Source organism: Grosmannia clavigera, assembly GCF_000143105.1.
Source record: "Grosmannia clavigera kw1407 unplaced genomic scaffold GCSC_113, whole genome shotgun sequence".
NCBI lineage: Eukaryota > Fungi > Ascomycota > Sordariomycetes > Ophiostomatales > Ophiostomataceae > Leptographium > Leptographium clavigerum.
In genome coordinates this window covers 1692034-1708497 of record NW_014040831.1, presented here as the reverse complement: position 1 = coordinate 1708497, position 16464 = coordinate 1692034, and the positions used below count along the sequence as shown (strand labels likewise).

The 16464-nt window shown below is 57.7% G+C and overlaps 6 protein-coding genes across 6 annotated transcripts; 4 read left to right on the top strand and 2 right to left on the bottom strand.

The window, feature by feature from the left end:
* Positions 1-83: 83 nt before the first annotated feature.
* CMQ_3486 (nucleolar GTP-binding protein) lies at positions 84-2683 on the bottom strand (the record flags this gene model as incomplete). Its single annotated transcript, XM_014319424.1, has 8 exons — positions 84-181; positions 317-739; positions 806-908; positions 969-1232; positions 1621-1647; positions 1703-1729; positions 1788-2512; positions 2584-2683. The coding sequence occupies 8 exons, from the start codon at positions 2681-2683 to the stop codon at positions 84-86; spliced, it is 1767 nt and encodes a 588-aa protein (XP_014174899.1).
* A 334-nt stretch (positions 2684-3017) lies between these two features.
* CMQ_3493 (uncharacterized protein) lies at positions 3018-4076 on the top strand (the record flags this gene model as incomplete). The annotated part of the gene is made up of 1 exon (XM_014319431.1): positions 3018-4076. The coding sequence occupies one exon, from the start codon at positions 3018-3020 to the stop codon at positions 4074-4076; it is 1059 nt and encodes a 352-aa protein (XP_014174906.1).
* Positions 4077-4507: 431 nt separating this feature from the next.
* On the bottom strand, positions 4508-8067 carry CMQ_4038 (ABC transporter; the record flags this gene model as incomplete). Its single annotated transcript, XM_014319976.1, has 4 exons — positions 4508-7302; positions 7363-7656; positions 7728-7840; positions 7916-8067. 4 exons carry the CDS (start codon positions 8065-8067, stop codon positions 4508-4510), a joined length of 3354 nt encoding a protein of 1117 aa, XP_014175451.1.
* A 933-nt stretch (positions 8068-9000) lies between these two features.
* On the top strand, positions 9001-10306 carry CMQ_3782 (aminotransferase, class i/classii; the record flags this gene model as incomplete). The annotated part of the gene is made up of 2 exons (XM_014319720.1): positions 9001-9507; positions 9563-10306. The coding sequence occupies 2 exons, from the start codon at positions 9001-9003 to the stop codon at positions 10304-10306; spliced, it is 1251 nt and encodes a 416-aa protein (XP_014175195.1).
* Positions 10307-11472: 1166 nt separating this feature from the next.
* CMQ_4174 (aspartic-type endopeptidase) lies at positions 11473-13076 on the top strand (the record flags this gene model as incomplete). The annotated part of the gene is made up of 3 exons (XM_014320112.1): positions 11473-11800; positions 11853-12170; positions 12238-13076. 3 exons carry the CDS (start codon positions 11473-11475, stop codon positions 13074-13076), a joined length of 1485 nt encoding a protein of 494 aa, XP_014175587.1.
* Positions 13077-13253: 177 nt separating this feature from the next.
* On the top strand, positions 13254-16072 carry CMQ_3540 (translation elongation factor; the record flags this gene model as incomplete). The annotated part of the gene is made up of 3 exons (XM_014319478.1): positions 13254-13327; positions 13451-15958; positions 16018-16072. The coding sequence occupies 3 exons, from the start codon at positions 13254-13256 to the stop codon at positions 16070-16072; spliced, it is 2637 nt and encodes an 878-aa protein (XP_014174953.1).
* Positions 16073-16464: the final 392 nt, after the last annotated feature.

Here is a 16464-nt window from a genome sequence, read left to right as displayed (position 1 = left end):
TTTTCGTTCGCCCAAGCTTGCTTTATTTGGTTTGCAATTTTTTTGTCCACAGCTCTTTTGCTGTTTGCCTTTCCTTTTCTATTTTACCGGCGTTGGCGTTTGGATTTTGCGCCTTGTTTTGACTTTGCCTTGTTGACGTTGGCCGATATTCCTGCCTTGACAGCCTCCTCGACGCTGACGCCTTTAGCATCGTCGTCATCGCCACTGTCATCAGCATCTTCCTCCTCATCACTTAAGCTTCCCAACGATATCATGTCATCATTGTCCTTGACATCCTTATCGTCGTCATCAGAGTCCGAGAGGTAGCTTGGCGCACTGTCGCTGCCAAAGCCGTCAGACTCTCCGTCCTTCTCATCCTTGCTGGCATCAGCAATATTGGTGGGCGACGCAGCGCCCATAGGAGTAGCTGCCTCGCTCTCCACGTCTTCCCGCTTGCGCTTCTGCTTCATCTCTCCAAAACGTCCAGAGCGGCCGTCGACACCTTTCTGCTTGACCTCTGCCGGAGACAGTTCTGGTGCCGAGAACCATGGGATCTTGCCTCTCAGGAAATCGTTCAGCACGATGATCGCCATACCGTCGAGGTCGGCCTCACCACCGGCTAGCAGCCGACCACGCTTTCTTGAAAGCTGTTCCAAGAAGTCGACATCGTCCTCCCAATCATTTAACTCATATGAGCGTGCAAGATGGTGCTTCTTTGTCCGCTTCAGTACGGCTCCAATGTACTGTGCTGGGTTGTAAACTAGAGCAAACCGTTAGACGGATGATCTGTGAACAATTTTTAGAAACTAGATCTGTGATTGCTTACTCTTCTCTGTGCGAACTGCTCCGCGCAGAAGGATATCTTCTGCCGAAGCATTCTGGTCTGGCGGGACAATACCGGGGCAGTCAATCAGATATATTCTCTTCATCTGTAGCAAAGCTTGTTAGCGGCAGATAGGGGGCTGTTGATTACAAATCGGGGAACGTACCAGTCGAACAAATTGCCACACTTTGGTCTCTCCTGGAATAGGAGCAACGGTACACGCTTTTCTTCCCAACAAAGCGTTCAGCACGGAGCTTTTTCCGACATTGGGATAGCCGACCAGGCCAACACTGATTTGTTTCCTGTCTGCGTGCAGCGAGGAGAACTGCCTTAGCAAAGAGATCAAAGATCCCTTGCCGAACGGGTTGGACACCGATGCGCGGAATGCACAAGTCGGCACCGTCTTTTGTAGAGTCCGGACCCAACGTGCCTGTTGCCTGTTAGTTATTTGTTCGTCGTAGAACAGAAATGGCAACAGCTCATAATTGCAGTGTCTGCATCACTACTAAGAAACTCCACCAGTGGGCATCCAGAATGGACACGGCGGGTTTCAACTCAAAAGCGATGTAAACTTTCGCTCTCCGATAGATTTCCAAGACGGAAGCTATCAACAACACAATGGTCATGTAAAGGCCAAGGGCTGCGAGGGCTCAATTTCGATCTCCCAATGCCGTAACGGATGACCTTCCATGATCTGCTGCAAAAATGCATGCGGTAGGTCCCCTGACTTAATCATTGGGGTGCCATGTATATGGCGAAGGGATTGGAGATATGGGGCAGAAAGCCAAAATATAAAAGGAAAGTATAGTGAAACTTACAGCAACGGCTGAGGGAACCAAGTCACACTACAGTCCGGTTAGCAATTTAGTCGAGTCTGTGATACCATGCAGTGTTGCTCACTTTGTTCAGGACGTAGATTAGGTGTTTCTATAACGAATAGTTAGTTTTAAAACTAGCAAACAGCCAGTAAAGAAAGGGCACTAACATGAGGTGCCTCCTTGCGGAGATAGTCTTCGATGCTTCGACATGTCGTGCCAATTGGATCCCGGGCATCTAGCACGTGGATGACGACGTCCGACGAGTCGATGGTACGGTACAGCTCGTTCCAAATCCGTCTGCTCTGGCCCTTGTTGAAGATGGGCTCCATCCGGTTTGAGGAGCCGCCGACATCTTCGTCCTCTGCCTCGCCGACTTCAGGAGGGGCAAAATCTGCTCCATCGACATCCTCGACCTCGCCAGTCGTCTCACCGCTTGCAGCGGCAGTCAGACCGTTCTGGGCCAAGTTCGAGCGCCGGTCATGGTACGACGAGATACTCCGCTTTGCGGTGTCGGCCAGGTCGTCGAGAGAGCTGAAGTTCTTCATGGTGACCCGCTTGCGAGTAGCCTTGGTGCCAAAGACATCGGCAAACGACTCCACCAGGGCCGGACGGCTCTTGGCCAGCGAGGTCTCGTCTTCGATCAGCGACATGGGCAGCTTGGCCGTCTTGAGCAGAAACCGGTTAGGGTCCTTGGCCTGCTCGGCCATGGCCGTCCGAAAGGCCGACAGGCTCTCCTGACTGATGACGCGAGAGTTCTGGAACCATTTCCGGTTGGGCTCAATCACAGCTGTCGGCACATCCCGGCTCTGGAAGACGGCAGCCTTGGTGATGTTGCCGTCGGCATCGCGCTGGGCGCGACCCTCCTTGTAGACATTGAGCTGCTTTACCCTTTCTGGACCGCATCAGTACTTGGCTTGCTCGTCCTCATCTCAACACCGCAAATGGTGGGACGGGAAAGCTTACTCGCTGAGCGGTAAAAGTTTTCGCCCTTCACTCTGATGTTGCCATCGGTCGTCTTGCCCTCACGGACCCGCCGAGTGGCTTCTTTCTTCTGTGTTCCCATTGTGTGCGGCCTTGACCGTCTTGGTTCGGGATATAAAAAGACGGGGGTATAAAGACGAGGAGGAGGGAAAAAAAAGATGGGAGATTCGCAGTTGACTTTTTTTTTTTATCAGCGATAGGAAAACAGTGGAGCATGAAAAAACCTCGCACTCAAATGGCTGGTACGAGATAGACTTGACCCACACTGTGATGACGGAACGGCGATATAATTACCCGTCACGAATTTCTCTGCTTTGCAGCCGAGCAATTTTCCTGATACACCACCACGGCGGCTCTCTGGACGTTTGGACGATTGGACGATTGCCAATTCTACGACGCTCTTGTGGATCTACACAATGCCTCCCAGGCTGATGATACGGTCCGGCAGCGTGCTGGGCCAGGCCAGATGCAGCGGCGGCAATGTGCCATTCTCGTTGATCGGCCGGCCTTGTGCAGCTGCTCGAAGCTTTGCGTCCTCGCGCGATCTGGCGACCGACAAGACGGCTTCTGCGGCCAGCGGCAGCAGCAGTTCTGATTCCGAGCCTCCGCGGATACCACCCGAATCACCGCGCTACATCAACGTTCCCACACCCCCACAGTCTGAGGAGATCCGCCGGCCGCCGCAACGGGGTCACCTCCCAATTCCCCGGGACATTTTCCACCTCAAGTCGTCCGCGGCAGCCAAAGACGGTGCGGATGGGGAGTCGCAGCTGAAGAAGTCGGATGCGGCCGCCTGGACGGCTGCTGCGGCGCCGCGGTCGCAGGCTGAGGAGCGCGGCGAGCCGCCCCGGAACGAGCGCGAAGCCTGGCGCCGGCGCCTGGCCGACAGCCGGCGAGAAAGTCTCGAGGCCGGTCTGTCCGGTTTGTGGGAGCGCCAGCAACAGCGCCAGCAGCGCGGGCGGGCGCGGGCGGAAAACGTGGCTAACCGAAATCGGCGGGCTGCGCTGCTCAAACCAGACCACCAGGACGACGTGCTCACGCGGTCGTCGGTGCGTGAGGTCACGTCCAAGATGACGGCTGTCATTCGTGATCCCCATCGCCACGAGCGGCAGGCCGAGTCGGCCGCTCGCACGGCCGCGATTGCGCAGTTTAAGCGCGAGGGCCGCCGTGACGCCCTGATGGAGCTCTATCAGGCGGCCGGCAAGTTCATCGTCGACGAGGAAGAACTAGGACGCAAGGTGGACGAGCTGTTCCGGCCCGACTACTTCAAGGAGGAGGGCTACAGCTACGGGACGGTCAATGCGGAGAACATCTGGGACGTCGTGGGCAAGCCGTCGACGGTGCAGGACATGATGAGCGGCATAACGCGGACAGAAACGAAGCTATACGACTCCAAGCGGACGGAGGTCGACCGTACGACGAAGCGGCAGAAGCTGGTGGCGGAGGCACTCACTGGCGGCAAGATGCCGGTCTAAAGATCAAATGGGCATATGGATGATGTCTTGTATATTAGCCACAATACAAAAATAACACTTCTTGCTATTGAAGCCGTAACAATGTGAGACGAAAGATTTCACACTACATGCGCGCATGAGTTTGCGTTCTGTTTACAGAAGACTGTTTATTCATATCCATGTCGTAAGTATATTATACTGAATGGCCTAAGAGCCTACCCCGATTGACACGTTTTTTGTTCCTTTATTCAATGAGTCAAAATCCAACATGACAAGTGATAGAGTAACATGGCAGGACAACGGGTACAGGGGAAAAGAAATCCTAAACGCCTAATTGCAAGTTACATGAAAGTGCACCCCAAAGTGGTGGTGACACTGCGAGAACAAGGTGCTCGCTTTGCGAAGAAGCATGAGACTATACAAGGGGTGGAACCCGACTTTGGCGAGTTCTATCACCGCTTCTCCACCAGTAAAATGTGCATAGCACCGTAAGCCAGGATGACGAAGACCACGGCGAAGACGCCCAGGCTGGTGATGTCTTTCCAGAGTGACGAGTTATTAAAGCCAAAGGAGCTGAGAATCGCGGCGCCGGGCACAGTGATATCCAAGCCATATTTGCGGTCGACCAAGACCAGAAAGCGCACCTCGTTGACGATAAGCGACTCAAAAGCGTAGTGGAAAATGGACAGGTATTGCAGCCACACAGCGGACGCCGGGATCTTGTCGTGGTTCAGCAGAAGACCGGCAAACAGCAGACTGAACAGCATCACCAGACTGCCGATCAGGTTGGCAACGCCACTGTCCTTGCACACGATGCCGATGAAAAGGCAGATTCCGGACGCAGCGAGGTTGAAGAGCACAAGCACCAGGATGAAAACGAAAAAGTGCTGGACATCTGGCACGAGACCTGTCATGGGGTAGATGATGGAGCCCATCAAGATTGGAGGCAGAATGCGCAGCGGAATGATGTCGAAGAGCACCTTGGACGCAAAGTACGTGATGGGCGAGTAATAGCCGTTGGCCCGCTCCCGCACAAACAACAGCCGCTCGCCGGAGAAGGTGCTCAGACTTGTCAGGGTGCTGAAACCGAACAGAGCCAGCACAAAGAAGAATAGACCCAGTCGGTTCTGGAACCCGGGAATGTCGACTGTCAGACCGTAGAACAGGAAGCCAGACAGCACGCCGAGCAGAATGGAGATGGCGTAGTGTGTCAACATCAGCATCGGGTTGCGGTACAGGTTCTTCCACGTCCTCTGCGACAGAATGACAAACTGGCGGAGCAAGCCCACTCTCGCGTAGCCTCTGCCGACAACGCTCAGGTGTGTCTTTGTCCTGCCGGAAGAATTGCCGTTTGCTTGTGGAGAAGAAGAGCCAGTGCCATTGCCATTGCCATTTTCAGCAACGTCCGCGTTGAGGCCGTTGGCGGCCAGGGCATCGGCGATGGCGAGGTGCATTTCATCGTGGGTGCTGCTGGCAATGTCGGACTGAGCAAAAGACTTCACAAGCCCATCGAGGTCGCTGCCACCAAAAGATCCCGGCAGCGGGTCGTCAGGGTCATCCACGATCTGAGGCGGGACGATATGGGGTGGCTGAAGGCGGAGTTTGAAGCCGTCTACTGCGTCGTCGCCTGCCTCAGATGAGGCAACCGTATCAACCGTGTTCTTGCGGCGGGTAAAAAGCTCTCGCTCCTGGCGGAGACGGACGGAATCCCGATGCTTGCCCTTGTGGCGAACCGCCGACGATGTGGCCTCGACGTTTGCCAGGCTTGCGTTCACGCTCTCATCGGCGCCTAGGCTTATAGCCGAACCACTGGCAATGGACTTGACGGCACGGGTGCTGCTCGGGCGCTCGGTAGCTGTGTCAGAGACTGTAACCGTCACAATCGGACCGCCTACAACATCGTCGTCGCTGAATGGCTCGGGGTTGATTGCGTGCATCGTGAGATCGACGAGATAGTCGGAGATGTTGAAGCCTGGAGGACACGAGTAGCCGATATCATCAAAGTAGTCCTGGCACTGCGTGAAGGGTCCGGAGTACACAGTACGACCCTGGGCAAGGAGCATGAGACGGTCGAACAGAGCGGTAATGTTGGAACGCGGCTGGTGGATGGTAAAAATGACGGTGCGCTTGTAGTTCTTGGCCAGGGTCACCAGACACTCGATAACGTTGTAGGCGTTGTAGGCGTCGAGACCGCTGGTAGGTTCGTCCAAGAAGAGGATAGACGGGCTCGTAACGAGCTCGCAGGCAATGCCTACACGGCGCTTCTCACCACCCGAGATGCCACGGCCGCGGCCCTCCTCGGAGCCGATGAGGGAGTCTCGGATGTGGTAGATGCCCAGCTGCTTCTCTACCTCAAAAACTCGCTGTTCCTTGGCTGAACGTCCCATGTCGCGCGGGAGACGCAGAAGGGCGCTGTTGAGAATGGTTTCGTGGACTGTCAGTGTTGGCAGCATGGTGTCTTCCTGGTCGACAAAGCCGACGACCTGCTTGAAGTCGCTGTCGTCGACCTTCTCGCCATTGACGTAGAAGTCGCCCGAAACATCGCCGCGTTTGTTCTTGCGAGCAAGAATGTCCAGAAACGTGGTTTTGCCGGCACCCGAAGCGCCCATGATGGCCATTACTTCGCCAGGACGAGCCAGACCGCTGATATCATCCAGAATGAGCTTTCCGTTGAGGACATAGGAAACATGCTCAAAGTACAGAGATGCAGGTCTGTGGTCGGTCATGAGCTTGATGGACTCATCGTCCGAGTCGTCGAGGTTGATAGGCCCGTACTTGAACTGGCGATGAGACATGTACCAGGTCAGCAGAATAGCGGCAACGAGGAAGAGCGAAGAGGCAGCAATGACGGCAGCGATAAGAGGCGTGTTGATCTTCGGGACGGGCTTCTTGTAGCCGGGAACTTCAGTGTTGTAGAGACACTCGCCCGAGCGGCAGGTGAGATAGATGTTGGGATCCCCAAAGATGCTACTGATGAGCTCATTCATGTGCGGTTCTTCGAAAGAGCAGTCGTTGGAGCCCCGGGCTTTCTGGGCGCACTCAAAGGAAGCCGGACCCTTGATCTCCTCCTTCAAGTAGTCGGTGAGATCGACGGAGCCATCCTTGCCACAGAGCATGCGATCCTGTACACAGCTGCAGTCGATAGTCTTGCAACGATACTGGGTGTTGTTGGAAGAGTCGTCAAATTGAGCATCCGAATCGCAGTCGGTCAGGTGGCAGAAGAACGACTCGGCCTGATCGACCCAGACTGTGTTGTGTCAGAATGCAATATGTATGGCAGAAAATCACAGGAGCGGGAATGACGTACACTGAAAATCACACTCAGAACTGTTGCGGTCGCAGGTGAAGGTGACTTGTGGTATCTTGCCGTCCAGCATCCCCAGGATATGCCTGTTGGTGACGTCGCACATCTGGTAGTTGTTCTTGATGACATCGCCCTTCTGGTAGCATACGCCGCCTTCCTTTGTCTCCATCAGGGCGTTGCATGCTAGATCTTCGGTGCATACGTTGCAGTTGATGCCAGTCCAGCCCTCGTCGCATTCACAGGTAGAGCCTTCATCACGCATAGGACGATCGTATCCGCCAGCCAGGGAGCCGCATACTATAAGCAGCAGGGGTTAGTTGGACGAACTGGCAGTTGTAGCGGTAGACCGGTGGTAGGAGAGTACTGACGTGGCTTCAGGCAGTCCGTACCAGCCCATCCTGGAGGGCAGACACATGTTCCATCATAGCTGTTGCACTCGGCATATTGACCACAGGTGGAAGAGGGCGTGAGACAGTTGAAGCTGGACAGAAGCTGAGATTAGCAGGAATGGAGGACAAACATGGAATCCGAATTCCATCGATCGGGCTAGACATACCAAGGCGGGCAATCTTTAGGGAAGCCGCTCATAAGGGTTATTTGTGCTTGCATCGCATCGAGGGACGTGAAGTTGGAGCTGGCCGCCACGACGCCTGCCATGGAAGCAGCGAAGACCCCGACAGCGAGGGCGCTGAATCGCCCCGAAGCCATCGTTGCGTTTGCCGGGTCGCGAGAACAGAAGTCCGATTAACTGGAGCTGGGTTTCAGCAGCAGAAGTCGGCCACCACTCGGGGTAGCTGCGATGAAACAGACTGTGGCAGAATTCCTGCACTGACGTGTGCCAAAAGTTGCGAAGTAGCTGCGCCGCAGCTCGTCGTCGTCAGATTGTTATGGTAGGTGATATCCACAGCAACCAGCTGCCGGTGAGTAATCACGATAGCGGCCGGGCCGAGGAGCAGGCCGAAATGGCCAAGTAACAGAAGAGAGATCAGGGATGACGTCCTTCCACTGGGAGAGTGGAAGAAGCAGGAAGGGCAAAGAGCTCGGATCGCGGCTCTCGGACGGCTGAAGGGGATGCCTCAAAAATGCGTGACGGCCGGAGGTAAAAGGTATGGAAGACCGACCATATTTGGGGGGTTATCATCGCAAGGTGCGACGGGGAGGAGATTGGTCCGCGTAGTGAGCAATAGCGCCTTATCGGCCTAAGCTCCAGGTTGCTAACCCTGGTACCTGTGCTAGATGCAGGGCTGTATGTGGTCCAATGTACTGCTGCTAGCGAGACACTGCTATGACGTCCACTGAGCGCTAGGCTAGTCTTCCTCTGCACCTTCCCACTAAAGTCATGCGACAGAACAGTGTGACAGTGTGGCATACGGTCCACGTGGCAAGAGTCTGCTTGACAGCTGGCTGACAGCTGTTACAGAACGCTGCAGCGATGACGATACCCAAACAGGTTGGGCCAGTGAGCCATTGGCAGGGCGCCATGTCAAATGGCAGGGCGCAGCGGTATTGACAAGGACAGGGCGTCGTCCGTGGGCAGCATATTTACCGAGCTCGCTCGCTTACTATGGCGGGACAAAAGCCCATTGTTACAGTGACAACAGCACGAATTCTTTACCGAGACCATCGCCCTCTGCAGCGAAGATGGTCAGGATCGAGCCGTTCGAGGTGGAACAATGGATGGACACGTATGAGACGACACCGGGAGTGATCAACATCTCCGAGACCTGCGCGGCGTCCGTGTCGATCGAGGACCTGGTGCGGCTGGCCGAGACCGAGGCCTCTGCGAGTGTGGAGAGCCCTCTGTCGTCACTGGCGGCCACGAAGATGACGTACGGCGCGATCCGCGGGTCGGAGCTGCTGCGGCAGCGCGTGGCCGCCGTGCTCGACAGCGGCAAGGACGCGGACGTGCCGCCGCTGCCGTCGGATGGCGTGGTGATTACGCAGGGTGCCATTGCGGCCAACCACCTGCTCTTTTACGCGCTCATCAGCCCGGGCGACCACGTCATCTGCGTCTACCCGACGTACCAGCAGCTGTACGGGGTGCCGACCAGCCTGGGCGCCGACATCACGCCCTGGAAGCTCAAAGCCGAGAACGGCTATGTGCCAGACCCGGACGAGCTGGACGGGCTGGTGCAGCCCAACACCAAGGTGAGAGTCCACCGAATTCCGGGAGCCGGGGTGCTCTCGCTGCTGACACCGGCAGATGATTGTGATCAACAACCCGAACAACCCGCTGGGCGTGCCGATCCCGCGGCCGGTGCTCGAGCAGATCGTCGCGATAGTGCGGGCTCGCGATATTATCATCCTATCGGACGAGGTGTACCTCCCGCTCTGGCACGACGAGGAATCGACGACGACGACGACGACGACGACAACAGCGCCACCCAGCATCCTGACGCTAGGCTACGACCAGACGGTGGCGACAGGCTCCATGTCCAAGGCGTTTGCGCTGGCCGGGCTGCGAATCGGGTGGGTGGCGTCGCGCAACCGGGCGATCATGCAGGCCGTGCTGGCGGCGCGCGACTACACGACGATCAGTGTGTCGCAGCTGGACGACGGGGTGGCGCGCTTTGCGCTGTCGAACGCCGTGCGCATCCCGCTGCTGCAGCGCAACATCCGGCTGGCGCAGACCAACGTCCGGCTGCTGGCCGCGTTTGTGGCGCGGTGGCAGGCGAAAAACGGCGTGTGCTCGTGGCAGCGGCCGACGGCAGGCACCACGGCCTTTGTGCAGTTTGTCCAGGACGGCCAGCCGGTGAACGACGACCGGTTCTGCATCGACGTGTTGGAGGCCACCAAGGTCCTGCTCGTGCCGGGATCGCGCTGCTTTGGCGGTGGCCTGGACTTTCGCGGCTATGTGCGCATCGGCTATGCGTGCGAGACGGCCGTGCTGGCGGAGGGATTGGCAAGGCTGGACGGCTACCTGACAGCGCATTTATCTGCCAAATAAACTTGTGTGGAGAGGCGCAGTGGCAACGGGACGACCATTCGCTTGCTAATACGAAATGCTCGTATTGTCGGATGGATGCCGTATTCGTGTACACGAGGCATGGGCGCGAAATCACAGAGAGGCCGCCGGGGGGGGGCTATGCAATGCAGCAGCCACACACGGTTTGGCCACTTGGCCAGCGGTGAGGCGGCCGGACGGCGTCGGATCAGAGAGGCTCCAGACAGGCGCAAGACGCACCGAGAGAAGGAAGCCGGTGTTGGCTTGGCGCCAATGGAAGGCCGGCGGCAGCGTGAAACACAGCCACTCGGGCTCTGCGTTTCAGGGCACAACGAGAGCTAATCGGGGCGCTGGCTTACCTGTTGCGGCTGTAAGCGTTAGGCAGTGGGGCTTAGTCCATACGTCGTACGTGGAAGGAGAGGCAGGAGAGGCAGGATAGACCCCCTTCCGGGAAAGGGCACGCGTACTTCGGAAGGGCTGCGCTGGTGTACGCAAGCGCGGCTGTTATATAGTGGCGGCAACCAATCAGCAGTGCCCAAGACGACTTCGGCCCACCCCATGCGTACGAATCCACAGTGCCGCTTTGTGAACACCCCCCCTGTCCGCCCGCCTGTTTGGACCCGGACACACTGTTCTCGCACGGTTCCCCGACGCAAAATGCCGGAGCCCTACCAGACACGATGCGAAACCTAGAGGAACGTCGTCAGGACTCCGCTGTCGTCGTCACCGGCGTTGGATGAGGCATGGCAGGATTTGCTTCATGAACACGCGCTGGGCCCAAGTGCCAGCAGCCGTTTTGCCCCCTTCTCGCCGGAAGTATTTTCTCGCGCTCTCGCTCACTCTCTCCTCTCCTTTGTTTCCGGTATCGTCGTTTCTGACGTTGCTGTGCCTCCGTTCTGTCATCTGTTCGCACGCCCCTCGAATCCTTCCCAGGTGATCCCAGAGGCTTGGCGAACCGGCTATTTCTGCTGCCTGCTATTGCTCATATTTGGAGCTCCATACTGCCAGTCTCCTTTTCAAAACGGGCCGTTATTTCTTTTGCATAGCATCATATTTTCCATTGCCGATCTAAACGTCAGTGCCGAAATTCATATACCACTCCCCTGGCCCTCTTAGACCAGCATCAACGTTCTTCGTCTGTCATCACCATCTACTCCCTTCCGACGACAATGAAGGGCCACTCTGTGGCAGCTGGCGCCGTGCTGGCTGCGACTGTCAACGCTGCGACTCCCGAAGGCGTTGTGCAGTGGAACATTGGCAAGCGCCAACCACATCCGCGAGCGATTCGCCGGTCCGTTACCAACACGGACCAGATTACCATCAGCAACAACGTCTCCTCGGGCGGCTACTTTGCCGAGTGCGAGGTCGGCACGCCAGCTCAGACGCTCACATTGCAGCTCGACACGGGCAGCAGTGATACGTGGTTGCCGGCAAGCAATGCGTCTGTCTGTTCGACAAGCCGTCATAGCACCAGCAGTGGCTGTAGCCTGGGCTCATGTACGTTCGCCTGTGCGGTTGAGCAAGGCTTTATGATGATGCTGACCAACAGTCGACTCCTCTTCCTCATCGACCTTTAGTATTGTGAACTCGGACTTTAGCATACAGTATGTAGACGGCAGCGAGTCGGTCGGCGACTACTTTACCGACGTGTTCGTCATTGGCGGCAGTACTATATCCAATCTCACAATGGGCCTGGGCCTGACGACGGACATCTCCTTTGGCCTGGTGGGCGTAGGATATGCGTCAAATGAGGCCATTGTGGGCACAGAAGACTCGTTCTCGGCCGAGTACGCCAACCTGCCGGTAGCCCTCGTCAACTCGGGCATCATCAAGTCTAGGGCGTACAGTCTGTGGCTCAACGACCTCGGTACGTGTTTTTAAATTGTCATACATGCTGCCAAGCAGCCGGATGGACGAGACTGACTCTTTCCCAGATGCCAGCACCGGGAACATCCTCTTTGGCGGGATCGACACGGAGAAATACGACGGCGAGCTGACGAGTATCGACATTTACAAAGACTCGTCATCGGAGACGTTCACGTCGTTCATTGTGGCGCTGACGTCGGTCAACGCGTCGAGCTCGAGCGGCACAGACCTGCTGACGTCGCGTGAGTTCCCGATCAGCGTGGTGTTGGACTCGGGCACGACGCTCTCGTACGTGCCCAACGACCTGGCCGCACAGATCTGGACAGAGGTGGGCGCGGTGTACAGCAGCGATGTCGGGGCGGCGGTGATTCCGTGCAGCAAGGCCGGGGGCGACGGGGTGCTGTCGTTTGGCTTTGCCGGGCCGGGCGGCCCTGTGATCAACGTGACGATGGACGAGCTCGTTCTGGGCATCGGCTCGGCCACCTTCACGTCGGGCGAGTACAAGGGCGAGACGGCGTGTGAGTTCGGGATCCAGAACATGACGGGCGACCCGTATATGCTGGGCGACACGTTCTTGCGGTCGGCCTACGTGGTGTACGACCTGGTCAACAACCAGATCGGGATTGCGCCTACCAAGTTCAACGCCACGGCCACCAACATCGTGGCGTTTACCAGCTCGGGCGCGGCGATCCCGTCGGCCACGACGGCACCACACCAAGACCAGGTGACCAGCGCGACATCGTACACGACGCCGGGTTATGCGGCCTCGTCCGGCTTTTCGTCCTCGGACAGCAGCAGCAGCTCTTCCAAGAACAGCGGGGCATCCTCGCTGGTGACGCGGGATGCGCTCCGTGTCGCTCTTACAGGCACGGCCATGTTTCTGACCGGCGGTTTGCTGATGCTATAGTGGCGGCCAGTATTGATCTTGCATGATACCCCCAGGATGGCCGGGCTGTATATAATCCTATTTCCCTTTGATTTTTGCTTTTCGCGTTAGGAATCTGGTTGCTTGCATGGGACGGCGAAGGCAGAGCACAGGATAATTTGCATTTTGATTAAAGAGGCACGAGGCCGTGGCAGCGAAATGGAAGACATTTTACGATCCACTTACACTGTAGACTGCCGTGAGAAGCGCTGTGATTGGACGGAAGGACGGAAGTAGCGCTGGTAGCAATTTGGGTGTGGGGGTACAAGCGCTGAAAGGCCGGCCGATAGCACGGCTTTCGATTTTTTCGGCGATTGAACATGAACCATTTTCCCCCAACCTGTTTGCGAGCCAAGGCATACCGACGATGAGCAGCGCACGCAGGGCAGTATTGCTGCTCGGCAGCCCGGGCTGTCGAGCGGGCGCCTCCTCGACGGCGTCATCGATGCTGCTGGGGCGGCGACTCAGCCTCGCATCGACACGCTGCAGCAACAGCCGGCTTTCAGGCGGCGCATCGCTTCGGAGCAGCCAGGTGGCCGGCCAGGCTCGACGGCAATGGTTGAGCGGGAGTTCTCGGCTGCAGGCGGTCAGCGCGGCGGAGGCAGCGTGCGTGAATTGGCGTTGGTGTTGGTGTTGGTGTTGTTGTGCAAGAATAAGAACTTTTCTGACTTTCCCAGGCTAAAGGCGGCCCAGGATGCCGCGGCGAACTTGACGGCAGAGTCGGTGGCAGCCAAGATGGACCCGGCCGAGGCGAAGCGGCTGGCGAGCGTGCGGAACATTGGGATAGCGGCACACATTGACAGCGGCAAGACGACGGTGACGGAGCGGGTGCTCTTCTACACGGGCCGGATCAAGGCGATCCACGAGGTGCGTGGACGCGACTCCGTCGGAGCCAAGATGGACTCGATGGAGCTGGAGCGCGAGCGGGGCATCACGATCCAGTCGGCAGCGACGTTCTGCGACTGGGTCAAGCGGGCGGACGACGGGTCGGGGGCCGAAGAGACGTTCCACGTCAACCTGATCGACACGCCAGGCCACATCGACTTCACGATCGAGGTGGAGCGGGCACTACGCGTGCTGGACGGGGCCGTGATGATTCTGTGTGCCGTCAGCGGGGTGCAGAGCCAGACGATCACGGTGGACCGGCAGATGAAGCGCTACAACGTGCCGCGCATCAGTTTTGTCAACAAGATGGACCGCATGGGGGCGAATCCGTGGAAGGCGGTCGAGGGGATCAACAGCAAGCTCAAGATCGCGGCGGCCGCACTGCAGATCCCGATCGGGACCGAGAAGGAGTTTGAGGGTGTCGTCGATCTGATCCATATGCGGGCCATCCGCAACCAGGGTCAGCGTGGCGTGAACATGAAGATCACGGACGAGATCCCGGCCGAGCTGGTGGAACTGGCCCGCGAAAAGCGCCAGGAGCTGATCGAGAAGCTGGCCGACGTGGACGACGAGATGGCCGAGCTCTTCCTGGACGAGCAGGAGCCGACGCCGGCACAGATCAAGGCGGCCATCCGGCGGGCCACCATCGGACTGCGCTTCACACCCGTGCTGATGGGCACCGCTCTGGGCGACAAGGCCGTGCAGCCGATGCTGGATGCCGTGTGCGACTACCTGCCGAATCCGGGCGAGGTGGCCAACACGGCACTGGACCGCGCACAGGCCGAGAAGAGCGTGCCGCTGGTGCCGTACAACTCGCTGCCTTTTGTCGGCCTGGCCTTTAAGCTGGAGGAGAACCCGTACGGCCAGCTGACGTATGTGCGCGTGTATCAGGGCACGCTGAAGAAAGGCACGTACCTCTACAACTCGCGCACCGGCAAGAAGGTTCGCATCCCGCGCATCGTGCGCATGCACTCCAACGAGATGGAGGACGTGGCCGAGGTCGGTGCCGGCGAGATCTGCGCCGTCTTTGGCGTCGAGTGCGCCTCGGGCGACACCTTTACCGACGGCCATCTGCCCTACACCATGACGAGCATGTTTGTGCCCGACGCTGTCATGTCGCTGTCCATCCGCCCGAAGCGCAGCAGCGATGCCGACGCCTTCAGCAAGGCCATGAACCGCTTCCAGCGCGAGGATCCCACCTTTCGTCTGCACGTCGACGAAGAGTCGGAGGAGACCATCATCAGCGGCATGGGCGAGCTGCATCTCGAGATCTATGTCGAGCGCCTGCGCCGCGAGTACCGCGTCGACTGTGACGTCGGCCAGCCCCGTGTCGCCTACCGCGAGACCATCTCGCGCCACGCCGACTTTGACTACCTGCTGAAACGCCAGTCTGGCGGCCCGGGCGACTTTGCCCGCGTCATGGGCTTCATCGAACCCAACATCGATCCGGCTGCCAGTCCCGACGACGGCGACGGCGAGGCCAACAAGACCGAGGCCAACAAGTTCGAGCAGCGCGTCGCCGGCGGCAACATCCCCGACAAGTTCCTCTCCGCCTGCTCCAAGGGTTTCGAGATCGCCTGCGCCAAGGGTCCCCTCCTCGGCCATCGCGTCATCGGCTCTCGCATGGTCGTCAATGATGGAGCCACTCACGTGACCGACTCATCTGACTACGCCTTCAGCCTCGCCACCCAGCTCGCCTTCCGCCAGGCTTTTGCTGCTGCCGGCGGCCAGGTTCTCGAGCCGCTCATGCGCACTACCATCACCGCCCCCAACGAGTTCCAGGGCAACCTGCTGATGCTCATCAACAAGCGCGGCACCGTCGTCGACACCGAGATCGGCCCCGATGACTTTACCCTCGTCGCCGACTGCTCCCTCAACGCCATGTTCGGCTTCAGTACGGACCTGCGTGCCGCCACCCAGGGCAAGGGCGAGTTCTCCATGGAGTTCTCCCACTATGCCCCGGCCCCTCCTCATCTGCAGTACGTCTTTCCCTGCCTTGCATGTTCTGTACGCTGATTCTTACTAACTGTCCCTGCAGAAAGGAGCTCGTGGCCAAGTACGAGAAGGAGCTGGAGGCCAAGCGGACCAAGTAGACCGTTCGTTGTGTCGTCGGGTAGATCAGCTTGTCATTTACACTGTACATATTATGTGGTTAGACAAACAGGGACTCATGAATACATCTTCACTCATGCTTATGTAATGCCAGGATGGCATGGTTCACGTAAGCAGCACATAAGTATAACCGATTTCTATAAAACGATACGTTTCATGACAGGTCTGCAACATGACTGAGAACAAGATCAAGACAAATGAAACTCTCTGCGAGAGAAAGACAAAGGAAATTTTCGCGTCGGCGTGTTAGTGAGATTCGTGACATTGTGCACACAAAAAACAACAGTAGAACTTCTTCACCGGGACACCTTTCAAGAAGGTCGCCCTACTCTCCATCCACCTCGTCTCCCCTTCCAACTCCTACTCCTCCGTC